Source organism: Wolffia australiana, chromosome 7 (genome assembly GCF_029677425.1).
Source record: "Wolffia australiana isolate 7733 chromosome 7, ASM2967742v1".
In the NCBI taxonomy this organism is placed as follows: Eukaryota; Viridiplantae; Streptophyta; class Magnoliopsida; order Alismatales; family Araceae; genus Wolffia; species Wolffia australiana.
The window spans coordinates 13,824,498-13,851,420 of NC_135841.1; the positions used below are offsets into that span (position 1 = coordinate 13,824,498).

A 26,923-nucleotide genomic window follows, 5' to 3' on the forward strand; every position below is an offset into this window, starting at 1 on the left:
TAGTAATTCTTTCACTATTAAACAATTATTGCAAAAATTAGTTACTAACTTTATTTGAATCATTTCTCAGTGACATGTGTAAATATCTATTTTTAATATTAAGATCAACGGGGCCAAACTTACAACACTTTATATATTATAATTTAGCTTTATAAACATTCCAAATTTATTTGTATTCAATATCAAAGTTAATATTCTTTCTTTATAAAATTCGCACCACAATTACGTTTTATTACTCAAACTTATAAACAGAAAAATCACTATGCATATCTTATTTACGTACAAAACACACACACACATCTGTATAGACACACCAGGCATTTTTGATATTCAAGATTTGTGAAAGTTCATATTGATAAACTTTTATTTAATACCTTAGATTTTATTAAAGTCAGTGTGTAGTTCATATTGATAAATATCACCCACTCTAATGTTATCAAAATTACAATCATAGTATTGCTTATGTTTATCCTTGTAATGGAGTTTAAACTATTTCCATCAATCGATAATTGCATACCCTAGTCGTTTCCAATCGTTTCACAGCACATTAATCAATTCACAATATAACAAACTATATGTATACACATAAACTACATCTCCTTTCAAATAACATTTTAATTACTCAACGATACAACATAATATGATATTTCATTGCATGATTTCTAAATACCAACCAGGGGCATCAAGAAATGCTCTCTGTCCCACTGTTTTTGTATAATTTCACTATGACTCACTCACTAGTCACTACAAAACCAAGTAATTACAAGAATAAAAAAATTGGATGACATCTGCATTCACCAGTAGCCACCACAGGAGCAGGACCCGGCCTTGAAGCGATGGAACCGGCTCGAGTCCCGGACGACAATCTCGTGCTCGACAATGCGAGAAATAAACACCATGGCAGTGTGACAATCCCCGCAGACACGCAGATTCTTCGTGATGCGAATCACCGCCCCCGGCGGCGAGCTGAGCAACCCAAACGCCAGCGCCAGCTTCTCGCTGTGCTCCATCAGCAGCGATCTCTTCTCCTCCTCGTCCACATCATGCAGCGCAAACACCATCTCTGGCACGTACCCCAGCGCTCTGATCCGCTCCATCACCGCCGCTAAAAGCGCATAAATCTCATCAGATCGCGAATGCGTTCGATCTCCTGCATAGAAACTCGCCACTGCACCCCCCTTCCCCTGCACCCAGCTGCACCCTGGCCTCTTCCTTATCCCCATCCTCCTCATCTCCCCTCGAACTCTCGCCACATCATCCCACCTCCCCGCCTTCGCGTAGACGTTGGAAAGGAGTGTGTACGAGCCGTCGTAGTCGAACCCAGCCCGAGCCAACTCGCCTGCGGCGCGCTCCGCGAGCCGCATGTCCGAGTGGACTCGGCACGCGCTGAGCAACGCCACCCACACCACCGGCGTCGGCTCCCCCGGCATCTCCTCTATCAGCCTCGCCGCCTCCTCAAGCCGCCCGGCCCGGCCCAGCATATCCACCGCGCATGCGTTGTGCTCCGGCCCCGGACCCAGCCCGAACTCGGCCCTCATGGCTCGGAACAGGCTCAGCCCCCTGTCCACCATTCCTGAGTGACTGCACGCGTAGAGCAGTATCAGGAAGACCACGCCGTCGGGCCGCAGCCCGGCGCCTATCATCTGATCGAAGAGTTTTAATACTTTTTCGCCGCGGCCATCGGCACCGTACCCGGACATCAGAGATGCCCAGGATACCGTGTTCTTCTGCGGCATGGCGGAGAAGACGGCGCTTGCTGCCGCCATCTCCCCGCACTTGGCGTACGTGTCAATGAGGCAATTGGCCACGTGGAGAGCGCCGCTGGGGTGGTAGCTCCTGCGGCAGACGTAGCCGTGGAGCTGCTTGGCGAGGTGGAGGGCGGCCAGGCGTGCGCAGGCCATGAGCGTGCAGGAGATGGTGAAGGCATTCGGTTTGACCGTTTTTTCTTGGAGGATCATTTGAGAGAGCAGCTCCAGTGCGTCGTTGGCGTCGCCTTGCTGCGCCATCCCGCCAATCAGCACCGTCCACGTCACCACGTTTTTCTTGCCTGGGGCCACCTTGTTGAACATGGCCCGGGCGCTGTCCAAGCGCTTGCACTTGCAGTACATGTCCACCAAGGCGTTGACCACCATGAGATCTTCATCTTCTTCTTCTTCTTCTCCTTCTCCTTCTTCTTCGGCACCGCCGTAGAGGCGGCGGCGGAGGGCGTAGGCGTGGATCTCTGCGCCGTGGGGGAGGGCACCGACGGCGGCGCAGGCCGAGAGGACGGAGATGAGGGTGATGGCGTTGGGCGGCGATCCGGCCGCCTGCATCCGGCGGAAGACGGCGACGGCTTCCCGGCCGTGGCCTTGTTGAGCATACCCGGCGATGACGGCACTCCAGGTGACGACGTTCAGAGGGATCTTCTTCCTGCCCATCTCCTGAATTAGCTCAAGAGCGCCGTCAAAGTCGCCGTTCTGAGAGCAGCCAGTGACCAAGGCGTTCCACGACACCACATCCTTGGCCTCCATGAGCTGGAAGGAGGCCCGCGCCTGCTTCATCCTCCCGCACTTGGCGTACATGTCGACGACGGCATTGCCGACGAAGAGGTCGGCGAAGAGCCCCCGCCTGAAGGCGCAGCCATGGAGCTCCCTGCCAGAGGCGGCGGCACGGAGGGCGGCGCAGGCGGGGAGGACGTTGACGAGGCTGACTTCGTCGGGGTGGCAGTTCATCTCTTTGAAGGTCTGGATGGCAAGGGCGTGCTCCCCGTTCTGAGCGTGGCAGGCCACCATGGAATTCCAGGAGACCACGTCGTCGATTTCTCTCTGCCGCATTTCATCGAACATTTGGCGGGCGTCGGAGAAAGCGCCGCAGCGGGAGTACATGGCGACGAGGGCGTTGCCGGCGAAGACGTTGGAGGAGAAGCCGAGGCGGCGGACTTGGGCGTGGGCGGCGGCGCCGAGCCGGAAGGAGCGGAGCTCAGCGCAGGCTTTGAGGAGGTACGGGAAGGTGAAGCCGTCGAAGGGGGCGCCGCGGCGGCGCATGAGCCGGCAGAGGGACAAGGCTCGGGCGGCGCCGCCGTGGCAGGCTTCGTGCTTGATGAGCAGGTTCCAGGCGAGGGTCGAGGCCGGCGCGTGGTGGGTGACCGCCGCGCGGGCCTCGGCGGCGGCGCCGGCGGCCGCGTAGGCCACGGCCAGCGCTGCCGCGAGCCGCGGCGGCGCCGCCGGGTAGAACCCCCCCCCAGAGAGAAGCCGCTGGTGGACTGCCCTGGCAAGCCGAAGACTTCTGCATTCCCGGAGAAGCGAGAACAAGCCCTCCAAGAGCATGAATCGAACCGGAGCTCGCTACTTCGCCGAGTACGGCTCGAGGAAGCCTATGAACTTCAGCGGGAGAAGACGAAAGTTAGAATTTTTCAAGGAATTGGGTGATGGGTTTTGGTAGAGGACCGACCTTGCAGCCATCGGCGGACCAGCGCGCGCCGTAGCCGGGCTCGACTCTGACCTCGAAGACGGGTCCGTGGGCTCGAGTCGCGTGCGAGTTCATCCAGCAGCAGCTCCCCAGAAGACGACCGAGGGCTTTTACAGAGGTCTGGTTCTTCTCCGCGTCTGCGGAGAAACGGAACGGGGTTCAACGGGCTCCGTTACGGAGGTTGACGGTACGGATGACGGTTACGATAGTGAGAGGATTAAAAAATTAGTATTTGAAGGGTCAGGAATATTACAGGGAACGGCCGTCGTCATCCGTCACGTCACACGTCACGTTGATGGCAACGTGATGGATGATGTGACGGTGACAAAATTAGGGGCCTGTGACAGCGACGATGATGGATGACGAACTGGGCATGACGGTGACACGACGGTGACGGAGGGGCTCGGACGAGTGACGCGATGGGATTTTTAAAGATGACCAAAAAAACTTAAAAAATCGTTTGATATTTAAGCTTTTGGACACCCGAGATTTCGCCACGTGGTGTCGCAAACTCGATTTCTTGGCATTTTGCAGAAAAATCCCCGCATTAATTCGCGCGCACAAAAGGATGCCATCCAAAGATAATTGGAGATATGCCCCTCCAATTCTCTCTCCTCCGCATCGTTGTTTTTCCTGTCACACGTGACGGTGACGCCGTCCAGTGACGGGGACGTGATGGGGACGCCGCAAACCATGACGGTGAGGAGAATGCGACGGATTTTTCCGAAGTCCTCGGACGTGTGACGGGAACCTCCATCACAGACCGTCATCCGTCCTGTCACGTCTGGGGCGTCACATCCCGGAAGTGTCGTTCCGTAGTCAGGATGGATGACTGATGACGGATTTGAGTTTATCTCAATCCCTCCGCTAGCCTTAGACAATTAGACATTAGTGCATGGTTGGAACAGTCAACGGGGTCAACGAGCTGGGGAAGAGATGGGTTACCGTTTCCGGTGAGTTTCTGGGCCCACCAACCGCCGCTGCTCCGGCTCACATGCTTGGATAGTGCCCGAGCGCCCTCGGTCAACGCGCTGACTTTGGCCTCCGAGATAAAGTTCAAAAGAATAATAATTATGGCGACAGTGTGAAGTAGGGATGGCATGGTGTGGGGCGAATGGACGGTTTGGATTGATTATTTGTATAAAAAATACACATAAAATAAATGACTAGAGTGGTGATTGGTCAACGGGTTTAGGGATGGTCGGAAATTTACCCACATGGGACAAATTTGCGCATATACCATGCAACAATCATAATGTGAAGGCATGAATGATGTTACTTGATATACTCACATCCGGTTGATGATGATGCATGAAGGATGATAAAAGAGAAGATATTGGAGGAGGAAGAGCTTCTGGAATTGTTCCCGTTGTATGAGCCATGCCGAGGAGGCGGCCGATGCCCTCATAACCTAGCCCCTGCATTAGGATACATGATCGTCCTGGTTTTAGATTTCGTTTTTTAAATTGGGATAATCTGTAATTTCAAAAGAAGAAAAAGATGCAAAGGAAATACAGAGAGTAAAGCGCTCATGGCATTGCATGGCTGATATGCGGGCCTTGAAACGTAAATGGCAAGAACCCCATTGGACATCTCTATCTCCTCTGAATAGAATTTTCTGTATATCTGCACCCCTGATAATCCAGACGAAGCATGAGACGATCCAATCGCTCTTTATTGTTGGAAGAAATTCTTTTAAAAAAATGCCAAGGGTTTAAAACCAATGTACAGATATTGATTTTAAACTGATGTAAACAACACAAAATTTACCTTCTTCAATCGTTTTAATGCCAGGAAGAACTTTGTCCAGAGTCTCGGCATCAAGCATCGCAAAGAAAGACGGGTAGTGCTTGATGTTCTTGTTGAGTACAAAATAAGAATTACAATTAGTCTGACGAGCAACAATCGATCTCTTAAAGGGTGGTTTTTTTTTTTGGAGAAAGAAAGGGGAGGTCACTCAAAATCAGTGACCCTCCGGATCTCTTGAAGGGTGATGTAAGTGGTATTTTTAAATAGAGGGCAAAGAGCATTGTTTCAAATGTTTTTTTAGCCCAGACTGTGCGAGGAGATAATTAGCCTTGCTTATTCCACCATCTAAATCCTCTAAACTCTAAGAGGAAAAGAAAATCTGTAAAGGAAGACAATCCTAAAGAGCAGTAGAACATTGAATATATTCAGCTATCATATTGACATTGTTATTTAATAAAAATAATCAAAAACGAGCAATGAGCCTATAAATAAAATAGGTGAAGGAGACAACAATTATCAAATCGAGAAGCAGTTGGGGTCTCATTCGAGAACTACGGGGAAAGGCTGGACAGCAGGAGGAACCTGCATCCAGGGGGGAGGATCGCTTAATCCGTGGTCCAGGTATATCGTATTCAGCATTCTTGTATTCACATCGTCCAAACAATCGTATCCCCCTCTCTCATTCTGATCAGATATTACATTGAATTGTAAGAATTCCTTTCATGAAGACAGCAGACGATCAAATTGTCCATTCGATTTCCTTTTATGCTATCACATACGAGGAATGCATTAGAGAAAATCACAAGAGTTAAGGCAGAGTAGTATTTTTGGGCGATTTTATTGCCAAGGGTGATATCATATAATCAACAAAAAGTCCGATCTTGGCAGTATTTGCGTTTTCATTTCATTAATAAAAGAGGTAGATCAGAAAAAAATTTGAACGCGACTAATGATGCCACCTCAACTCGAAGAAGCAAATGTTTATTGATGATCAGCAAATCGTCCTCCTTGATTCTGAACAAATCGAAGTTTCATTCAAAAAGAAATTCAAATAAAAAACTTACGTTGAAAAAGGAATGTTGAAGAATATAATTAAAATACAAGGAATGTAAAAGAAGTTTTCATCTTACTGAGTGTACTTTCCAAGAGCACACCTTCCTTCGACGGTCTTCTCCCCAGCTGAATTCATTAAACCATAACTCTTAGCATTACTCAGATGCCCAAACTAGAAGCCGAATCAATGAGATTGCAACGAGCAATTTTGAATTGGGGATTGAATCTCTGAACTAAAAGTTGAAATATTTCATCACTACTCTCCTCAAGGCGGACAATGCTTCGAGTGTTGATCGAAGCAACGGAGATGTGAAAAACGGGAGAGGATTTGCTCACATCGAAGCTGAGAAAAGAAGGGTTCTTGAACGTGCATTTCGAAATGCGCATGATCGTACATCTGAAAGATCCGGCAAGAACCAGACACGTAAATCACAGGACGCAAAACGAGAAAATAAAGGGTCACCGTCCCAAATTCGAAGCTTACCTTCGCTAAATCGGAAGCTTTAAACAAGTTACTCCAATCTAATTCCTTGTCTTTAAACTCTACTTCAGCCATCCCGATTACACTCTCCGAAGTTCTCGAGAAAGACTCGTAAATCAAGCACCGTCCTAGCAACAGCGCCAATCGCTTGTACAAGGGACGCGAGGGCACGCCTCTGAGATCATCAGGGACGTTCTGCGAAAGAACACGAAGAACAACGGAGAGTGATCGCGCGGTGAAACGACTCCACAATTACAACGCACAAATCGCATAGACAATTCCCCGGATCAAAGAAAAACGATCAGAATACCTCACAAGTTTCTCTCACGGATCGAAGATCGTCGACTGCGGCCTCTTCCTGAAGAAGCCTGGCGCAGTAATCGCGGGAGATCCCAAGATCCAAATCAAGCGTTCCATCAAGAAACGAAGAAAGCACAAATCGGACGAGCTCCTCCAAGCAATCCGCCAGAATTACACCCATAAAGACCAGCAGATCAATTCCGACGACACCCATCATATAAATACACAAAAATTTCCAAGAATTTTATTCAGGTGGGAAAAAATGTTTATTCATCGGATCCTCAAACCACCATCAAACAATGGACCCCATGAGATCAATCCGCCAGAATTACACCCATAAAGACCGGAAGATGAATTCCGACGACACCCATCATATAAATACACAAAATTTTCCAAGAATTTTATTCAGGTGGGAAAAAATGTTTATTCATCCGATCATCAGACCACCATCAAACAATGGACCCCATGAGATCATCAGAGAGATCCCACATGAGGCTATATCAGACGAGCTCCTCCAAGCAATCCGCCATAATTACACCCACAAAGACCAGTATTTGAATTCCGACTACACCCATCATATAAATACACAAAAATTTCCAAGAATTTTATTCAGGAGGGAAAAAATGTTTATTCATCTGATCATTAGACCACCATCAAACAATGGACCCCATGAGATCATCAGAGAGATCCCACATGAGGCTATCGGCGCCGAACAAGGCAGTGGCGCCGTCACCCTCTGCGCAGCCGCCGCCGCCGCCGCCGCCGTTTTCGCCACCGCGGCCGAAGCCCGGCGAGACGAAGCCGAAGCTCTCGCCGGGGCTCGAGACGGCGGGGAAGATGGCCGGCGGGTCGGCGGCGGGCTTCCTGGCCAAGAGGTGGAGGACCTCATCCTTGAAGCAGCCGAGCGCCGCCTCCGCCAGGTGAGGCATCTGAGGCGGCGCCAGCGTCGACGTGATCTCGGCAATCAAGTGAGAGAAAGTCTTGTGGGTTACCGGATCGATGCCCATCCCGGACAGCTTCTTCTTCAGCTTGGTGTTCCAGTGGTTCTTCACGTCGTTGTCAGTCCGACCCGGCAGCTGCGCCGCTATCACCGACCACCTGCCCACAAAAAAAATTCAACACTAAAAAAACTAAAAAACCCACAATTTTGATGATAATTCTGCATGATTTTCACCTGTTGCCTAAGACGGCATGCAGCTTGACGATGGTCTGCTCCTCGTCCTCTGAGAACTCCCCATGCTTGAGATCAGGCCGGAGATAATTGGTCCACCTCAGCCGGCAGCTCTTCCCGCATCTCTGCAAGCCTGCATGGTATGATATGAGGATGCATGTTTTTTAGAGAGAGAGATGGGGGGAGATATGAGGATACATGTTTTTTAGAGAGAGAGAGAGAGAGATGGGGGAAGGTAGAGAGAGAGATGGGGGTACCGGCGTTCTTGGGAATGAGACGCCAGTTGCGGGTGCCGTGCTGGGCGATGTAGGCGGCGAGCTTGTTGTCCTCTTCTGGAGTCCACTGGCCGCGCTTGACGATATCTCTCTCGCAGCATGGAACTCGGCCCATCTCTCTCTCCTCTGCTGCTGGGGAAGACCCGCCCGCCTCAGCCCGCAGATATACCCGCTTGCGTCGTGATCTCACGGGAGGGCGAGGTCTGCATGATTTCGCCAAGGAAATCAAAAAGAATTCAACGCCCATTGGGGGCATGACGCACCGGTAGGTGAATCACCCTTAAAACACCCGGTCAACGCCCGCTCTTAAACCCTTGAAAGAACCGGGGCTGAGGGTTTAAGGGCAGCGGCGCCGCCGCTTAGCTTCATCGGTCAACGGCGAAAATCGTCGACAGCCCGTCCGTCGACCCACTCAGCGTTGACTCTGCAAAACCCAGATAGAAAAAAAATTAATTTCTGAAGAAAAAATTAATTTCAGGGAGAGAGGGAGCGTCTGTACCGTCGATTTCGCTCCTGAGCCAATCCTGAGCGCAGATCAGACCCTGCAAGGTGATGGGATCCATGGATGAATGGTTGTGATAGAGGGTCTTCGTCCGGGAGCCGGTTTCCGGGGAGGAGATGGACACGGGTATGGACAAAACGTCGCGTGCCATCTCGGCCAGAACGGGATATTTTGGGGCGTTGTTCTTCCACCAGGCCAAAATGTCAAAGTCCTCGTCCAGCCCCTTCAACGACGGATGGACTGCCTCCTCCAAGTACAAGTCCAGGTCCGACTTCATTGGCTGACTGGAGGACGTCTCCTGAAGATACTGGTCAAGCCCAAACCTGTAATGGCAGACTTACTTATAAGTGTAGCAACTTAGACAAATAATTCCTTGATATGGGATCAAATAATGCGCTCACCTGAGGTCCGCCATCAGGTTCTGGGAAGACCCCCTGGAGATGCCATTGTTCTCCCCGTCGGTTTCCTCGGCGGCAGCGGCGGAGCTGGCCAAGAACTCCCCAGACGATCTGTCACACTTCGCGGCGGCGTATACGTCGTAGAGGCTCCGAAAGTCCAGGAGAATGTTCCCTATCTTGAGCTCTGCCACTGACCCTTCGGCGTAAATCAAGCGGAAGAAGTACTCAATGGACTTCATCTTGTAGCGGGGGTCGAGCACGGAGGCGGTGGCGAGAACGACGCTGGTCAACCCCCAGTGCTTCTCAAACTGCCCCAGCATCTTGGTGGCCATGGCGTTGACCAGGGGGTGCGAGCTCCCACTCCATGTCTTGAGCGAGAGATGGATCCCACACATGCCATTGAAGCAGAGGTTGACCGTGGGGCTCTTCCTCGGCGTCGGTTTCTCGGTCAACAGATAGAACGCGCCCAGGCATTCGTTGACCGCCTTGATATTCTCCCAGTCTTCGGAGGACAGCACATCGCCCTCGTCCCCTGTCGCCACGCCGACGAATGCATCTCGGAGCTCGCTGGCGGCAGTCAACATGAGGTATGTGGTGTCCCAGCGGGACAGATCGTCGACGACGAGAGGCTTCTGGGGCGCACCAACGGCCCTGGCGGCGGCGGCGGCAGCCCGGAAAGCCTCCAATTTTGCTTGAGATGACCTCACAAGGTTGACTCCATAGCGCACCTTGTTGACCAGCTCAGCAATCACCGCCAGCCCGTCCTGGACGATGAGGTTGAGGACGTGGGAGCATGAGTGGACATGGAAGAGCGCCCCGTCCAAGAGAAGAGCCCGCCTCGGCCGCAGCAGCTGAACCAGCTCATCCAATGCTTTCTCCCCCGCCGACGATTCCTCCATGACAGCGCTGAAGACCCTCGAGTCAACGTTCCATTCGGTCAACTTGTCCAGCATAAGCTTGGCGATTCCGCTGTCCTGAGGAGAGTCAACGTGCCAGAAGCTGATAACTTTGCGGCGCAGCTTCCAGTCCTCGTCGACGAAGTGGCAGCGAAGGTGCAGGTACTCGAGGTTCCACCCAGAGCTCCATATCTCAGCCGAGACGTTGACCCGGCAATTGAGCTTCGACAGCTCTTCAAATAACGACAGTCTTCTGTCCTCATAGACCTTCATGCAGCTCTCCTGAAGGACCTCGGCGGGCATCAGCTTGAACTGAGGCTGGAGATCCCTCACAAAGTCTCTAAATCCAACGTGGTTGACAATTGAGAAGGGATACTCGTGTAAAATCACCATGTGGGCAAGGTCCTGCTCGACCAGCTCCTGGTCAAGAGACAGAGTACCAACATGGAGTTCTGTGTCTCCCCACTTGGACTGGGCTGGCCCTACATCACCCCGCCTCCGCTTCGATCTCTGGTAGAGAAGACACTTGCCAAGATGCTTCTTCAGATGAGTGGTTCCACTCCGGCTACCACCAGCCATCTGTTTCTTGCAGTGATTACAGATGGCCACCAAGCTTCCATCTTCCCTCTGCTCCTTGGAGAAATCATTCCAAACCAGAGATCTCAATTTCCTGCAGCGAAGAACAGGGCTGACAGTCGACAACTGCGATCGACTGTTGCACGCCTCGTCATTGAAGGTTTGAATCTGGGAACTGCCTCCTTCCATCAGAAGAACGCCGTTGCCGTCGACGACTTCGTGGACGACGATGGCGCCGCCCGGAGATTTCTCATCCGAAGGCGTGGATTGACCCCTTACAATGTCCAGCTTCTTTCTCTTTGCCCTCTCGTATGATGCGCAGAATCTCAAGTGATTTCTCAGATGGGTAGTGCCGCTTCTGCTGGCTCCGGTGAATTTTCTGCTGCAATGGTTGCAGGTGGCTATGTCGCCTCCGTCTTCCTTCAGTTCTTTGGTGAAGTCGTTCCAAACTACTGATCTCAGTTTTCTCTGTCTGGGAGTGACTTGGGTACTCTGTGGATTCCCCTCCTCGGCCTTAACTATGAGTTTGGACATCCTGCGAAGAAAAAATGAACAAAATTAAGACGAGGAGAATGTGTTATCAAAGCCTCCACCACAAAGCATGAAGAACAATTGCCAATTTTAGTAACCGTTAACTGTCTCCCTCGTATTTGAAACCGAGGCTACAATTGGGAGCATATGTCTTGGACACTGAAGAAAACGGTTCCTACACGAGACCTAACATACTTCTTACAGCGATATCTACGAGGAGAAGCAATAAGTGTTGACGTTAATTTTGTATTTCTCTCTGGCTCTCTCTAGTCTCGTCTTCTTTGAATGAATCATCGGAGGGAGAGAGCCCTGTTCCAACAAGAAGAACGCAAGAGGTAGAATGCAGGGGAAGACTCCAAGCGAAGAAAGAGTCCTAATTTGAAAAAAAAAATCTATCGAAACTAATAGCTTCAGAAATTGCATATCGAGAGAGCTGTGACAGCGTGGTATGGGTTCCATTCCACGCAACCATTGATGGTAATAGCTTGAACCCAATTCCGGAAGTGAGAATTCTTGAACCCAATTTTGAGGGCTCAAAAGGTTTCAACAGATCTCATCCAGAGAAATAAGATAAATCTGTAGGCGACCACAAGGGGGGGAAAGAACAGCTGATGTGGATAGAATCAAAATCAGATACCAGATACATGTACGTAGTCAATCAGACGAACGCAGCAAGAAACTCCTCAAAAAAACTGGTGGGTATGTGCAGACCAGACCCAAGAACAACCTGAGAAGGATAGAAAACGGAAAAGGCGAGTAGTATGCAAGTCATCGACATTCCAGCCGACTTTTCCCGAACCGAGTTTCTATTATCCGCAAGCCCGGAATCTCCAGGCGAAAACCCAAAAGCAGCGGAACGCAAGAACAAGGCTTAAAACCACAGGGCCAATCGAAAGAACGTACCTTTGATTTGTCCACCGTCCCGCCCAAGTCCGCGGGCTCCGCGGACTGTACTCGCTGCACTAACAAGAACAAATTCGGATCGAACGCTACTCCCGGTGCCGGTCTTGGCCTAGGGTTTCGTCGAGAACCGAAACTCCGATCGCCCCTGAAACTGATAAGCCTCGAATACAAATCTAAGAAGAAGATCCGCATCGCAATCGATCTCCGCCGTCCGATCCGCACCCCGAAAAACCAGGCGACACTCCACGTGTTCGGATTATAGTTCTGGATCAGACGATGGACGGGACGGGACGAAGATCGTCCCGTTCGACGTTCGGATTAATATAGATCCGGGACGCGGACGGGACGGTTTTTCGTCCCGTCTAGGTTCTCAGACGAATTCGTAGACGAAAAAACGTCCGAAGGACGACCGGACGGGACGTTTTTCGTCCCATGGGACGATAAATCCATCCGTCCGGAATTCTCGGACGGTGGGTGGACGAAAGGCGGACGAATTTTTAATTTAATAATTTGATAAAATTCTAAAAAATGTATTTCTTTACATTTGAAATTTAATCCCTCATTCATTAGCAATAAAAATATCTTTCATACATGCACTTTATAGTTGTACGGTAGTAGTTAGTTTGTCGGAATGTCACTTTATTTTGGACTTTCTTGCCAATTTTATTTCGCAATTAATTCTCAGAATACAATTGTGGGAATTTGTTAAATAAGACTTAATCGGCTTCTGTTGAGTTGACTCAAATCTCCATCAACTTGTTCGCCATTTTCTTGCCACTTGTGTTTCCCACCATATTCTCATAATGCAATCGAGAGAAATTGTGATATAAGACTCAATCAGTTTCTGTCAATTTAACCAATTGTGAGATAAGTTTTTCATCAACTTTTTCTCTAATCCTTCTCGGTTACTTCGGCACCGTCATTGAAAGAATTCATTCATGTACATCCACATGAACACTTGATAGCTATCACAGATCTCTGCATAGTTGAAACAGTGCTCATTTGTTAACTGAAATAACGTCGTTGAAATAACATCTCACTATTTCGTCGAATCTGAATTCTCTGAAAAGTCGGTTGTGTTTTTCTACTATAAAATGTCACTGGGGAGTTGTTAGGAGAATATAATTGCTTTCAAAATTGAATTTCTCTTTATAGCGAGATGGCAACTGGTCTCTAGGCAAGGAATCCGAGCTTCAGGATTTGTTATTTGGCTTACGGTCCATATTTGGCTCAAATGAATGGGAAGCCTTCAGACTGTTTTCTCCATGTACTGCGAGAGATTGCTGCATATTAACTGCGGAATGGCAAAACACCTGAAATGAAGCATTAGATATTTTTTTGGTCTTCTTTCCATTGCTTTGCCATCCTACTCGCAGAATTTACATGTATTTTATCTAATCACTTAAATGTGGCAACAATCACCTAAATATTTTGAAAATGTCAACATTTTTACCATTTCAAAAAAAATGCAAGTTCGTTCGAGGTTGTTGTCCTCATTTGAAAATTTCACACATTTCTTACAATGATTCGAAATGTCCATTGTAGTTCAAAGGATAGCACACAAACTAAAACGGAAAAAAAATTTGAGAGTATGGTTGGACGTGGGCATGTGGCGTTCATGAGTCACAGCAAAGGTGAACTAAAAAGTATGCAGCGTTTTTTCAGAGTCTGAGACAGAATACTGATGCAAATTCTTGCAGCCGTCTAGCCAACTCGCTCAAAATCACCTACACATTTGGCGTAGATTGACGGTGTTGAGATGGCCGTCTCACCTCTCGCACTTTTACTCAGTCCACACTGTTGTAGGAAACAAAGTAAAAATGTCATTGGAAAAAGGAAATCCAATGTGATCAATGGGTAACAAAGATTGATGGACGCAAATTATAAGCATTGGAAATGGTTGAGCAGCATTTTTTAATGTCTCGAAGAACTGTTTCTGATCCGAGATACATTCACATTTTCCGACATGAATAGGTTGTCGACCAAAAGAAGAGAAACAATTATCAAATCTGCAGCAATGACGCAACATAGGAATGGCGTCAGAGGAAGAGAGTTTGGGAGACAATCATTTGACAAAAGAGGTACTCCATGATCGTCAAAACCTGATCATGAAGTGGGAAATTTTAAAGGACGAAGTCAGGTACGTTAAAAAATAGCATTCAACCATACGACAATGATCCAAAATTGTAAAACCGATCACAACAAATAAAGCAGGGTCATAACCGCCTAAAAACTTAAAGAAAAAAATTAAATCATAGTCTTTTCTCATAATTTGAGAAAAATGAAAGCAAAGGACAAAAAAGTTCAAACCCATATATTGAATCAGAATAGTAGAGAGAGATACCACTGAAAATGGGCAAACCCACCAAAAACAAAGTAAGAGAACTATCTCCCGTCATAGTGATTCCTACCTCAAAAATATTCAAAGACTCAGAGCGAGAAAAATTTCTAAGTTAGGGAAGTGAAGATGAGAGACAAATTCGATGCCACGTATTTTAAATGGAAAGTTCTAAATTCAAATTAGCAACGCAATTCTGAGAAAGGAAGAGAAGAGCTAAGAAAACTAAATTCAAACTAACACGTCAGAGAGAGATTCTTTGCATCGCATATGGGGGACAAATATCTGCGTTCACAGATGTGGAAAGGTGGATAAACGCAGGAAGGATGCTGTACAAGCACAACTTACAATAAAGCAGGAAGATGTAAACCCGTCCACCGCCTTCATGTTTTCCCCTCTTACGCTGTTAATTGAAAAGGAGAGAGTTAATAAAAATAAGCATGCTCTAGAAAAGGTCAGAAAGCGATAGAACGTAATTCACCATCAGAAGAGCTGTCGTCGTTGACAATGTCATCCTCGGAGTCAGACGAGCACTGCTCTGCGCGACGGAACCATGCACGAAGTATCATCAGCATCTCAATGCTCTCTGCATCTAGGCGTCCTCTTCGATACGTGGTGATGCCTCAACCAACTGAAAAAAGCCGCTCCACTGGTGCACTGGTCGGGCTTATGGCAAGAAATTTGGACGCAATTTTTGTCAAGTTCGGAACGTATCGAGCTTTGACGTCCTTCCACCAGCTTAGTGGATTATCTTCCTCCTCATTACACGGGATATTTAGATACTTGTCGAGCTCCTGTCTAGGCGTTGAGCGTGGTCGCTGAGTCTTGCACGGACGTGTATATTGTCGGTTGGAGGATACAAAATGTTCCGGACGGCATCTTCCAGATGATTCGCCTTGCTACAAATCACATCCAGTTGCATTTTTTTTATACACGCTGTCTAAAAGACCCCCAAGATAGGAAAGCACGTCTTCGTGATATGACGAATGCACAACGTCTATTTTGGAGAATGGATCCAGGGTCCCCGCCGTCGCCACAGTATGATTGTCCCAAATTACCTTTACGTACTGCGTCAACTTGTTATGCATAGCACTATACGCCGAGCGCAACGTATCCCTCCGCTCGACATCCAAGGTTGCCCTAGCACTGTACATAGCCTGCTCAAGTTGGGACTTCAGGTCCGTGATCAACGATGTTACTTAAGTAACTGGCAATCTCTTTGTGGAACACACATGGTCGGAACCCTGACACAGTGGCCCGAGGATACACAGATATTCATCAATCAACTCCCAATCCTCCTGACATAGGGCATAATCTTTAGTCGATGTCGAAAGGAACCTCACTGCCATATGGTCGAGTACCTCTCTCTTGGCAAGAGAGCGCTCTAACATCATGAAAGTGGAGTTTCAGCACGTTGGGCAGTCAACCTTTATCTTGATCGAGTTCGGGAGCTCAAACATTTTTCACATATCAACATATTTCTCCAATTGTTGCGTGGATCCTTGAATAGCGTTGTACTATATTTGTCGACTTGTGATTCAATTGGTTCATCCGTGGCCAACGCTACATATGTCTGAAAATCTCGGCCTTGTAGCATACTAATTTCTGGTGCCTCAGGATTACGAATGATCTTCAATCCGGCCAGGACTATGAGGTTGAGAACATGTGCAATGCATGGTACGTGTCGATCCATAGTGAATTGTGGGTTACCGGTCTTCAGTTGATCTACAATTGAGGCCAGCATCGTTATGTTGTTGGACGCATTGTCCGTGGTGATGGCACAAAGCTTCGACTCGATTCCATATTCATATGCAACTTCCACGACAATCCTCGCCAAGTTGGTGCCACAATGGGATCCCTTGATCTGCCGCATAGCAAGGAGTAGCTCACAAAGCTTCCAGTCAACGTCAATCTAGTGGGCAGTGACATCTAAAAGGGCGAGGTTAATTATTGATGTCCAAGCGTCCACTGTAAGAGAGACACTGTGAATGTCAGCAAACATCTCTATTAATTTCCCTTGGACTTCTCTATACATGTTAGAAGCCGTTGCTTTGACCGCATCAGGACCAAGGATGTCCCCAACCACTTGTGTCCCGTAGAACCATAATCTTCGGAACGACTTTTTCTTCACAAGTTTCCAAGGAAGATCGTTGTCACAGATGAACCTGACGAACTCCTCCTTCGTACGCTCCACGTTGATGCCGTGTAAGTACAGCTCGTGGGACAGTAATTCATAATGGGTTATCCTTCTCTGATTCGTCTAGACCCCCTTGAGTTCATTGTGAAATTTACGATGTACTTTCTCTATATGTCTCCAAAATACATTTGTGCTCTTATCTTTATTCCCCTTGATGATGACCTTATGAGTGGGGTTCTGCGCTTGATAAAGCGTACACTGGTACTCGTCCGGGCCAACTTCAACAAATCGATCTAAAACTTTAGACCGATTGCGTCTTACGCTTCGAGATGACACATTGTCATCCACCTCTACGGCATCGCACTCTGCGGACACCGACGGCGTAGCCCTAGCCGTTGATTTAGGAGTGGTAGCAAATGTGGACTCCAAATCTCTATCAAAATTATTCACAATATGCAGTCATTTGTACGAAGTGTGTGACGAGCAATTTGAACGCCGTATTAGAGTGACACTCAAATATAATAAAACTAATGGAGACTCTAATAATTGTTTACAACACTCGACGTTCATAAGGAAAACATATGCGGAAAAAAAGATTCGGAGATGACCATCGATATTAATCTCAAAACTTGGACTCATTGAATAATAATATATTGACAGATCGATAACCATTCTGGCGGACTCGAACACGGTAATCACATAGCACATGCGACAGAATGATATATACGCAACTAAAAATTTGTTATATATGATTCGTAGAGAACGATCAGTTGATATATATGTAACAAGTTGAAATATACATATCTCTTTGGGTCGCCGACAAATAAAGCTGCAGTCTAGAAGCTCCGAAAAAGACATGTACAAATTATCCGAACAATACATGAAAGCGGAAAAATTTAATTATATTGGGGCCTACTAAATATGAAATTAATGTTCTATTGAAATAATCCATGCATGGTTAAAGAAAATATTACTCATATACTTTAGTACCTTGGGATACATGATATGGAACCAGAATTGTTTTGGAAAACACTGAGTGGCAGAGGGAGAATATGACAACTCATTCAAAAACTCATTTAAATTAGCAACATAGATAGATATTTATACAGAGAGATAGAGAGGTAGATAGATAAACAGTGAGATAGATAGATAGATAGATAGATAGATAGGTGGACAGTGAAATAGATAGGTCGACAGTGAGATAGAGATTGGGACAGTGACAACCCTCTTATTCAATAAATCAAAGCACTACCCAAAACCTATCTTGTGGGTGATTGGAATGGATATTGAGATAGATAGATAGAGATTGAGATAGCTAGATACATAGACAGTGAGATAAATAGATCAACATTGAGATAGGTAGGTAGACATTGAGATGGATAGATCGACAGTGAGTTAGCTAGGTAGACAAATAGATAGTTAGATAGGGAGAGAGAGAGTTCCACAGCGAGATAAATAGATAGAGAGATAGATATGCAGACAGATTACAGAAATATAGATAGATAGAGCATTTTACAGCATTCAAAATTAGCATAGGCTTGCAAAATTTACTATGATATTGACATAGTAAATTTTGCAACATTGAACTAGATAGAGAAACAGTGAGATAGATAGATAGATAAACATTGAGATAGATAGAAAGATAGGCAGTGAGATAGACAGAAAGATAGGCAGTGAGATAGATAGAAAGATAGACAGTGAGATAGATTGAAAGATAGACAGTGAGATAGATTGATCGAGAGTGAGATAGATAGGTAGACATTGAGATAGATAGATAGGCAGTGAGATAGATAGGTAGACATTGAGATAGTTTGATCGACAAAGAGATGGATAGATAGACAGTGAGATAGATAGGTACACAGTGAGATAGATAGGTACACAGTAAGATAGATAGATCGACAGTGAGATGGATAGGTACACAGTAAGATAGATAGATCGACAGTGAGATGGATAGGTAGACAGTAACATAGACAGATCAACAGTGAGATAGATAGATAGATAGTGAGATAGACAGATCGACAGTGAGATAGTGAGATAGAAAACATCAACTGATGGATAGATAGGCACATACCTCGCCGTCGGGGAAGCGCTCTTTGATGATGCAAATGGGCGCGGAGGGCCACCGACCTGGTTGATGGGGGGGGGGGGGAGCCGGGAAGGTCTTCTTCTTTCATTTTCGAAGGACACAACTAGGGTGCACCTGGTTCTTTCAAAAGGGAGCAGGAAATAAAGGTTTTTTTAATACATAAATTTTCGTCTGGGAGGAGGGACGGGATGGTTTTTGCGCTGGACGGGACGAAAAACTGTCTGAGTAATATTGGACGAGATGGTTTTTTACTCACCGGACAAAAAACTGTCCCATCCTTCGTCCCGGGAAAAATTCTGGACGTCGGACGGGACGAAATTCGTCCTGTCCCGTCCATCGTCCCCGTCCGGGATGATCCAGATTATAGTTCCAGATCGGACGATGGACGGGACGGGACGATGATCGTCCTGTTTGACGTTCGGATATTTCAACTTCGTCCAAATCGTCTGCGTCCCGACTTTGCCAGTTTCGTTCCGTCTGAAGAAAAATCGTCCCGCACGAAAAAATCACATTTAAAAGTTTTAATATACTTTTCTGAGTTCTTTTAGGGAAATATGGAGGAGAGATAAGGCAGAGGGACATATGTACAGTTACTTTTGGGCAGCGTCAGTTTGCACGCACAAAAAAAAGCAGGGACTTTGATTCGAAATGTCAAGGAATTGATTAAGCAATGCCACGTGGCAAGGTCTCAATCGTCGGAAGCGAATCCGACGGAATTTGGTCCATCCCTTACCGTCCATTGCCCGAGACCTCCGAATGGTACGGTTTTTTCATCGGATGATAGGAAAACCATCCCGTCCATTCGTCCCGAGACGAATGGACGTCTCGGTTTTCGTCCAATCTCGCGGACAGGACGATTTTTTCTTCCTGGGAAGAAAGAACCGTCCCGTCTGCGTCCCTGCACTACAGTTCAGATCGTGTGATGAACAGTTAGATCACAACCTTGCAAATTTACTGCGATAAACAGTACATGGTCTCTTTATTGGGTTGACCCAGTTACAAAACATCAAATTTGGGCCTGGTCGGCCCATTAAGGTAGATCTTGAGAAGTTGAGAGCAGCGGCTTCTTCAGGCAGACTTGTTCTTCCCCAGGATCAAGTTCCAGCTGTACGTGCTCTTCTTGTTAGCCGCAGCCTCAATCCTCTTTGCGCCGATCTTCAGACACAAAACAAAATTAAGGGATTAATTAGTATTTCTCTCTTTATCTTGTTCGTGCCTTATTTCAAAAACATATTTAAAGGATCAGGCCATAAGATTGCAGGTAAAAATAGAAAATGGTTCTGCAAGAATCTGAAATGAGCTCATTGAAAATTGTTATCAGTATAGCATTCTGTGGGCCAAAGGCCTTGTAAAGTTTAATAGACTAATCCTAGGGAAGGAATAAAATACACCACTAACCGAACCATCTCTCTACGGGCCCATTAAGGGCCCACTAGTGCAGGCCCGGTAGGGCCCATATATTAGGCCCATTAGGGCCTAATATATTCTGGGCCTGACTTTAGTCAGGCCCAGTTTTTCTCCAACGACTGGAAATCCAGTCGTTGGACAGTCCAGCTGCTGACTGCAGCTGGACTGGACTCCAACGGTCATATTTTTAAATATGACCGTTGGAAGGAATATTCCCCTCAGGGAATATTCCTCTTGACTTTTCTTCCTCTTGTGAATTATTAAGTTGTATAAAAGGGGCCAGGGTGAAGTAAAGAGTTGATCCTTTTTTGATTGTGCCCTAAAATCTGTTTCACTCTCTCTCCCTGGCTCACTCTCTCTCTCTCCTCAGTTTCTTACATGAGCATGGTTCTGCAAGAAAATGGTCACTAAATAGAAAATGGTTCTGCAAGAATCTGAAATGAGCTCATTGAAAATGAAATTTTGCTTAATTACTTGGCCATTACCGAGAGTAATTGGAACAAAATCCATGAGATGGTTACCTTGTCCAAGAGCCAAAAGGCGACTGATGGAGCGTACTGTGCCAAGTACATCACAAGCAGCACCGGCTGCGAAGACAGATGAAGAAAAATTTGATATCTCAATCCCATTGAAAATATTATGAAAATATTATTTTCATGCAATAACGGGTTTTTACAGCCACTTGAGATTAATCGATCAAAGAAGATGAGGGCAACAGAGCAAGTTACCTGTTTAGATATCCAAGCTTCCTTTAATCCATGGGTCGCAGCGATGATACTCAAACGGGCACATCTTTCCGATGAGACTCGATTCTGAAAGAAAATCATTTCCAGGGTAAGTAAAAATAGAAATATCATGGAAGCTGATAATTAGCTGAAGCAATTAAACAAAGCTTAACACAGGAAAATTTACGAGGAAAAGCAATCTCTGTTGTTCGTCCGTCATTGAGAAAATGAAAAAAAGGTTACTTCGGAATAAAGGCACTTTGCACGGAAAGTCGCAAAATCTTGGAAAAAAAAATTAGCTCAATATTTTAGTGATTTCTTTCTGGGTTTGTGAAAGGCTTTAAATGAACCTAAATTTGTGCGTAAAGCCAGTGAACTGGCAAAACATACTAAGGAACTAAAAAATTGAGCAACAACTGATCGGTTCATCAGCTTAACCTGATTCATAGAGATCTTTAGAAGATAAAGTGGAATATTCTCTCAACAAATAACCATTCCACAGAATTTAAGAGTTTTCACTTTTCATGCAATGATATCTGCTAGGACACAGGCAATATCTAGAGAAGATGTTTGCTAACGATCTGAGGGCAGTCAAATAAGACTGCAAGGTAGGTACACTACCCAGTCCAACCCAATGTAAGTGGAATGATTCCAGTCACTAGATGGGGAAGACAGTACTGGCAAAGGAAGGACCCTTTAATTCTGGGGACCAACCCAGAACAAGAACAAAGGAGTGCATCCAACCACAATGGAGGCTATATCTCAGTTAGGGTTCTCTATCCTTGATGGCGATGAAGAGATGAGGTTGACAATATCACCAGGAAGACAATGACAAGGACAGAGTCATCATTGTCATCATCACTCACCACACACGCTTGTAAATGTCATCATCACACATGCTTGTAAGACGACGATGAACATTTTGGATGATGGTGACGAGATTATCCTTGGACAGTGAGCAATGTTTTTTTTTGGAAGAAAAATAGGAGAGATCACACAAAATCGATGACTCTTCCGAATGGCAAACACTAATCTCGGTATCTCTCAGTTCTTTTCCTCTCTAATTCTCCCTCTTGAAGCCCTGTTCTCTCCTCGTTCCTTCCCAACCAGGTATCATCTCGGGTGCAGAAGACATCAGCGACAGCTCAGCTTCTTTCATCCTCCAGATTCCTCCTCTGTGCTCTTCTTCTTCCTCATCCTACTTCCTGACTTTTGCATCCTCCTTTGGTGCTATTATCGAATTGGGCCTATTCACATCATTCAGAAGCGTTTTGGTTGCATTGTAGACCTAGTCTCAATGGAAGCTGTAAGAGTAGGAGACAGAGCTGATCATATAAAGTAGGCCATACTATTGAATACAGAGAATCTAAAATATTTCATTAGTAGAATTCCCGGTGGAGAATACTTTGATTTTGACATACATCTTGATAAAAATATTATCAGCAACATTTAAGACTAGAATATGAAAAATAATCTAAATCACTGGAGCACAATCGATCTAAACAAAGACATTTCGGGAAGTTCTAATCACGCAAAAATATGTCAGGGTCGACAAAGATAGCCATTAAAAATTACGCTTTAATTTCATCACAGAAAAAAACATGAATTAACGTAGGCCATAGTGCTAGTTTCCATCAGGTAAAGGAAGATGATAAAGGGAGGAGAGAGAGAGTATCAGGAAAGAGTTCGTCACCTAAGCCTCGCCTTGGTGGGAAGGGAGGGTCGTCCAACGGATAGGCTGATGGAGGGTGAGGAAACACTTGCAAGCTTAAGATTTACTTCTTCTTCACTCTCCCCCTAAAGGTTGGGCTGCTCTATTTAAAGGAAAACAATCTAGGTGCAATATGACCGATATGCCTTTATTGGGCTTACAGGGTGATTGGGGGTAGGGTTGGACATTTAGGACCGAGGACCGGTTTGACCGGACTGAACCGGCACCGTAGGTCCTTTATTTGAGGGTGGACCGGTTTGTCATACAGGTTTAGGTCAACGGGTTAAACCGGAACGGAACCGGAAGTATATTATTTGATATTTTTTATAAAACTCTAAAAATATCAAATCCAACTCGAAGGAGAGGTTTCTATTGACCTCAGCATATATGCCATATATTTGACATTCTGTGGGCCCCCTCTTGATGTAGAGTATATTTAACATTACTAAGAACATAAAATTTCTACTTTGACTTTGACTTTGATATTGCCATTGACTAGTCAACCTGACGAGACCAGGACCGGTCCTGCCCAGATCGGGACCAAACAAGAACGGGCCGGAACCAGACCGAAGTTTAGGTAAGGTTTAGGTCTTTGTTGAAAACCCGGACCGGACCTGGACCGTCAAACCCTAATTGGGGGTATAGGCTTGTAGCACCAGACAATTACCTCAGACAATGTGCTCTGCTGTGGTTCTGTAGCTCCAGAAGACCTAGACGTGTCAATTGGTCCAGGACAAATAACCGTCACTTTAATGCCATTTTGACATAGCTGTGTATAAGAAAAGAAATGGAGTTGATAAGACATTTTCAAAGGAAAATTTTGAAGAAAGAATGATGGAATGAAATACCTCTGATCGCAACGTATGAAAATAACCACCAAGAGCAAACTTTGTAGCCGCATACACAGCCTGGCCCGGGGCAGGATTCTTTCCCGCTGCACTACTCATCTACATTTTCAAATTAAAAATCAACTTCACAAAAAAATATTCTTAACATGGAGAAGATCTCTTTGATTCAAAGAACCCACCACGATGAAATGACCCCGCTTTCTTTCTAGCATAAAAGGCGCAAGCAGCCGAGTCAGAGTTATCGTACCCATGACATTAACTTGAAAGGTCGCCTGGTAATTGGACAAATGCTTGTGAAACTTTATATCTACAATAACTGCATAGAACAAGAAGAATAAGCTCATTTCATGCCTGAAGCCCTTCTGTTGTCACATCCAAAGCCCTGGATTTCTGCATACAGCTAATTATGATCTTCAGGCGACGGTTTATGTGAAAAATTAGACTTTTTAGCCAAGGTGAGAAATTACAGGGCGCTCATATGCTGCATTATGAACCATGTAGTCAACACCAGCGCCAGAGAAAAACGACTCGGCTTTCTTCACAGCCTCGCAGAGGGATTCTTCGGTCGATGCCAAGTCTAGAGGAAGAATCTCAACGCCGTGAGGTGCATTCTTACCTGATATAGAAAATTAATATGAGATCTCGACATTAGTTTCTGGTAGATCAAGAGATATCGATAATATAATCCGTCTTCGTCTTAGAATTCTTCACCAGAAAGCTCTCCTTTCACACGTTCAAGCTCGGCAACGTTGCGGGCCGAAAGAATTAGCCGAGCTCCTAGACCCGCGAACTGTTTCGCAAGATCCTCCCCTGGAAACAAAAAAAAAATGAAATTGCGAGAATTGAAGCAGAGATATTAAAATTTCAAACGAAAATAAGAGTCATTAAGCAATCCCTTCTTTACCAATTCCACGGCTTGCTCCCGTAATCCACACGACCTAGAAAAATTTACCAATCACGAAACGACAGTGAGAAAAAAAAGCCACAAAGCGCGAAACGACACTCCATATCTCAAACCTTGTCTTCAATCTCCTCGCGTTTCGGCGGACCTCTAGATAGGAGCGTAAAATCCCCTGCATTTGAACAGAATCGAGGCGGAAATTATTGCAATTTCTGGAGCCACAAGAAGGGGCTTATGATCACCGAAAAGAAGCGTTAGAAACAATGGTACCACAGAAAATTACCATCTGCCTTGGCGAACTTCACGAGGAGAAACACGCTGGCTGGAAGAACGATCAAAACAAGCGCTAAGCCCAACATCTCTGCGTAGAAATTGGAGCAAACCGCGGTTTTTCTTTACAGATATATCCCGCAGCTCTGGGAAGATCACATCTTTCTCTCACAGAAACAATATAAAGTCTTATTGAAGAATATTTGTGTTTTTTTGGAAATATTATAGAGAAATGCATTAGAGAGGCATAAAAGGCGGAAAGTTAATAGTAAAGAACTGACTGATTCATTTCGGATTAGAGATGTATTCCCAAATGTTAGTTCAGAGGCAATCAGAAAGAAAATATGTTTAATGCCCTGAGGAAGATTATGTTTTAGGTGGATTTGGGGAGAAAGGATTACCAAAAATGGGTATCTTATTGAAGCAGGAGACAATTATAGGACTGAATACTATAAGTCCGAGATCCCAGAATGGGGCCTTTAATTAGCTATTTGGTCGTTGATAGACTCATAACCAAGTCTAGGGCTGGATCTTTATAAAAACTTGGGAAATTAGCCATCTTGATATGGGCAAGAGAGTTCTCCTCCATGGATATTTATTTCCTTTAAGAGTTTCTCGTTTTAAGTAACATCACAAAAAAAAGTTGTGTGCTATCGATATGATTTATTCTCTAAAAAGTATCTCGAAATGAGTTTTTTCTTTAGGGATGTGACTGAGTACCATATTTATAATTCATCTCACCGAATATTAACATATGCTAATCAGAGGACCAGAAATTCGTGTTGGGTTGTCTTGCAGTCATATTTGAGCTGCACCACCTTGAGTCTTGAAGTCGAAGCAATCAGGATGACTCAATCAGTCTTTATATTGGAGATCCTTTAGATATTTACTCAAGAAAAATTTACGGATATCATTAATCAGATCACACTTAATTCAAAGACTTATCTAGATAATAATGAAACATGAAGACTGATGAAATTATATATGACCTGTAAGCTAATCACACATTCCATATATAATTCAACATTCATTATTACAAGCCATATTCATCTTCAGTGATCACTTATCTTTGTTATTGCCACTCAATTTTGAAGCATCAGCTTATTCACAACGTAACACGAAAGCCATATTTTTAGAAACTACTAATAACAAAAAAATGGTGAGAAACCTCATATTTTTAATGAAATATTATCCATTGGCTTATAATTTTCAAATTCCTTGAACACATGCCACTTGAAATAAATAATCAGAAACAAAAAAAAGATTACCTTACATGAGTAACTAGATTGACTTGAAAAGTCAAACTAGGACAACTGTCACAACTTGTTCATCTTAACAAAATGGGAGGAATTTCTATCCCAATGCCAAATTTTTTTACTAAGTTTCTCAATGGCTTCTCTTGCATTGCCCGGGATGAGTGGTTTTCGAAAATGGTTGAAGTAGTTAAATAGGAGGATCACTATGACTATAGCCATTGGTAGATTTACTAAAGATAGAATCCCTCTTTTTTCCAATCCAGTTTCTCCACCAATGCGAACTCCGGTTAGATTCAGGCATGATACACTTTTTATTTATTGGGAGAACTCAAGTACTCTCGTGTGGATCCTTGAAACAACTCTCAGAAATCTTTTTCCCTACCGAGGACCTCGTTTCAAAAAAATACACCGATTGGGGTGTTTACCAAGACTAACTAGTAAAAGGCCTAAATCCGGAAGTGATCTAAAAAAACCAATTGTGTTCCGGTAAAAGATCCATTTTTGTGGTATTAATCGAGACCATTGAGTTTGAGGTAAATTGTATTGATAATGACTCTGTTAAACAAGGCCAATTAGGACTTATCCACTTTCTCTCTTTAATCCCACATAGGGTTACTCTTTCCTCTATCTTTACATGAGCCTATATAAAGGCATATCCTTCCTCTTTTACAAAAAGTCGAAATATTCCTCTTTCACTTGGTATCAGAGCAGTGATCCGGTGCCTGCTCCATCACTCCTTGGTGTCGTCTCTTAGGTGCCCACCTCAGCCTCTCCTCTCGACGCCCGCCTCACCGACCTCCTCGCCTCAATGACATCCACGCCTCAGAGACCTCCCCACCTCAACAACCTCTTCGTGGCATCAACCTCCCCAGCACTGCCCATCGCCGAGGGCGCCGCCGCTCGCAGCGCCACCCAGCGATTGCCCCCCACCACCGCCCTCAGCGTCCGACCACGCCCTCCTC

At 45.5% G+C, this 26,923-nt stretch overlaps 5 protein-coding genes across 9 annotated transcripts; all 5 read right to left on the bottom strand.

Moving 5' to 3' along the window:
• Positions 1-631: 631 nt before the first annotated feature.
• Positions 632-3,570, bottom strand: LOC144705760 (Tetratricopeptide repeat (TPR)-like superfamily protein). 2 transcript variants are annotated; one of them, XM_078578569.1, is made up of 2 exons: positions 3,430-3,570; positions 632-3,359 (listed from the first exon to the last, which is right to left on the bottom strand). In XM_078578569.1, exon 2 carries the CDS (start codon positions 3,303-3,305, stop codon positions 795-797), a length of 2,511 nt encoding a protein of 836 aa, XP_078434695.1. In that variant the 5' UTR covers positions 3,306-3,359; positions 3,430-3,570; the 3' UTR covers positions 632-794. The 2 variants fall into 2 exon arrangements, with proteins under 2 accessions (XP_078434695.1, XP_078434696.1); XM_078578570.1 differs by having other exon boundaries at positions 632-3,352; positions 3,430-3,563.
• On the bottom strand, positions 3,444-7,480 carry LOC144705762 (uncharacterized). 2 transcript variants are annotated; one of them, XR_013582102.1, is made up of 11 exons: positions 7,041-7,480; positions 6,734-6,925; positions 6,586-6,646; positions 6,327-6,375; positions 6,156-6,210; positions 5,779-5,880; positions 5,218-5,305; positions 4,963-5,081; positions 4,740-4,865; positions 4,393-4,482; positions 3,444-3,584 (listed from the first exon to the last, which is right to left on the bottom strand). XR_013582102.1 is itself a non-coding variant. In XM_078578575.1 (11 exons), the coding sequence occupies exons 1-11, from the start codon at positions 7,245-7,247 to the stop codon at positions 4,298-4,300; spliced, it is 1,113 nt and encodes a 370-aa protein (XP_078434701.1). In that variant the 5' UTR covers positions 7,248-7,480; the 3' UTR covers positions 3,633-4,297. The 2 variants fall into 2 exon arrangements, 1 of the variants encoding a protein (XP_078434701.1); XM_078578575.1 differs by lacking the exon at positions 3,444-3,584 and adding an exon at positions 3,633-4,314 and having other exon boundaries at positions 4,393-4,489.
• A 129-nt stretch (positions 7,481-7,609) lies between these two features.
• On the bottom strand, positions 7,610-8,732 carry LOC144705763 (transcription factor MYB80-like). The gene is made up of 3 exons (XM_078578576.1): positions 8,459-8,732; positions 8,205-8,334; positions 7,610-8,128 (listed from the first exon to the last, which is right to left on the bottom strand). Exons 1-3 carry the CDS (start codon positions 8,730-8,732, stop codon positions 7,684-7,686), a joined length of 849 nt encoding a protein of 282 aa, XP_078434702.1. The 3' UTR covers positions 7,610-7,683.
• Positions 8,733-8,761: 29 nt separating this feature from the next.
• On the bottom strand, positions 8,762-12,441 carry LOC144705761 (zinc finger BED domain-containing protein RICESLEEPER 2-like). 3 transcript variants are annotated; one of them, XM_078578571.1, is made up of 4 exons: positions 12,283-12,441; positions 9,380-11,383; positions 8,976-9,301; positions 8,762-8,900 (listed from the first exon to the last, which is right to left on the bottom strand). In XM_078578571.1, exons 2-4 carry the CDS (start codon positions 11,380-11,382, stop codon positions 8,842-8,844), a joined length of 2,388 nt encoding a protein of 795 aa, XP_078434697.1. In that variant the 5' UTR covers position 11,383; positions 12,283-12,441; the 3' UTR covers positions 8,762-8,841. The 3 variants fall into 3 exon arrangements, with proteins under 3 accessions (XP_078434697.1, XP_078434698.1, XP_078434700.1); XM_078578572.1 differs by lacking the exon at positions 12,283-12,441 and adding an exon at positions 12,107-12,262; XM_078578574.1 differs by lacking the exon at positions 12,283-12,441 and adding an exon at positions 12,017-12,251.
• Positions 12,442-19,773: 7,332 nt separating this feature from the next.
• LOC144705681 (NAD(P)-binding Rossmann-fold superfamily protein) lies at positions 19,774-24,878 on the bottom strand. Its single transcript, XM_078578453.1, has 12 exons — positions 24,719-24,878; positions 24,552-24,607; positions 24,439-24,472; positions 24,246-24,344; positions 24,002-24,150; positions 23,886-23,924; positions 23,714-23,806; positions 23,535-23,633; positions 23,354-23,455; positions 20,979-21,062; positions 20,772-20,837; positions 19,774-19,998 (listed from the first exon to the last, which is right to left on the bottom strand). Exons 1-12 carry the CDS (start codon positions 24,792-24,794, stop codon positions 19,912-19,914), a joined length of 984 nt encoding a protein of 327 aa, XP_078434579.1. The 5' UTR covers positions 24,795-24,878; the 3' UTR covers positions 19,774-19,911.
• Positions 24,879-26,923: the final 2,045 nt, after the last annotated feature.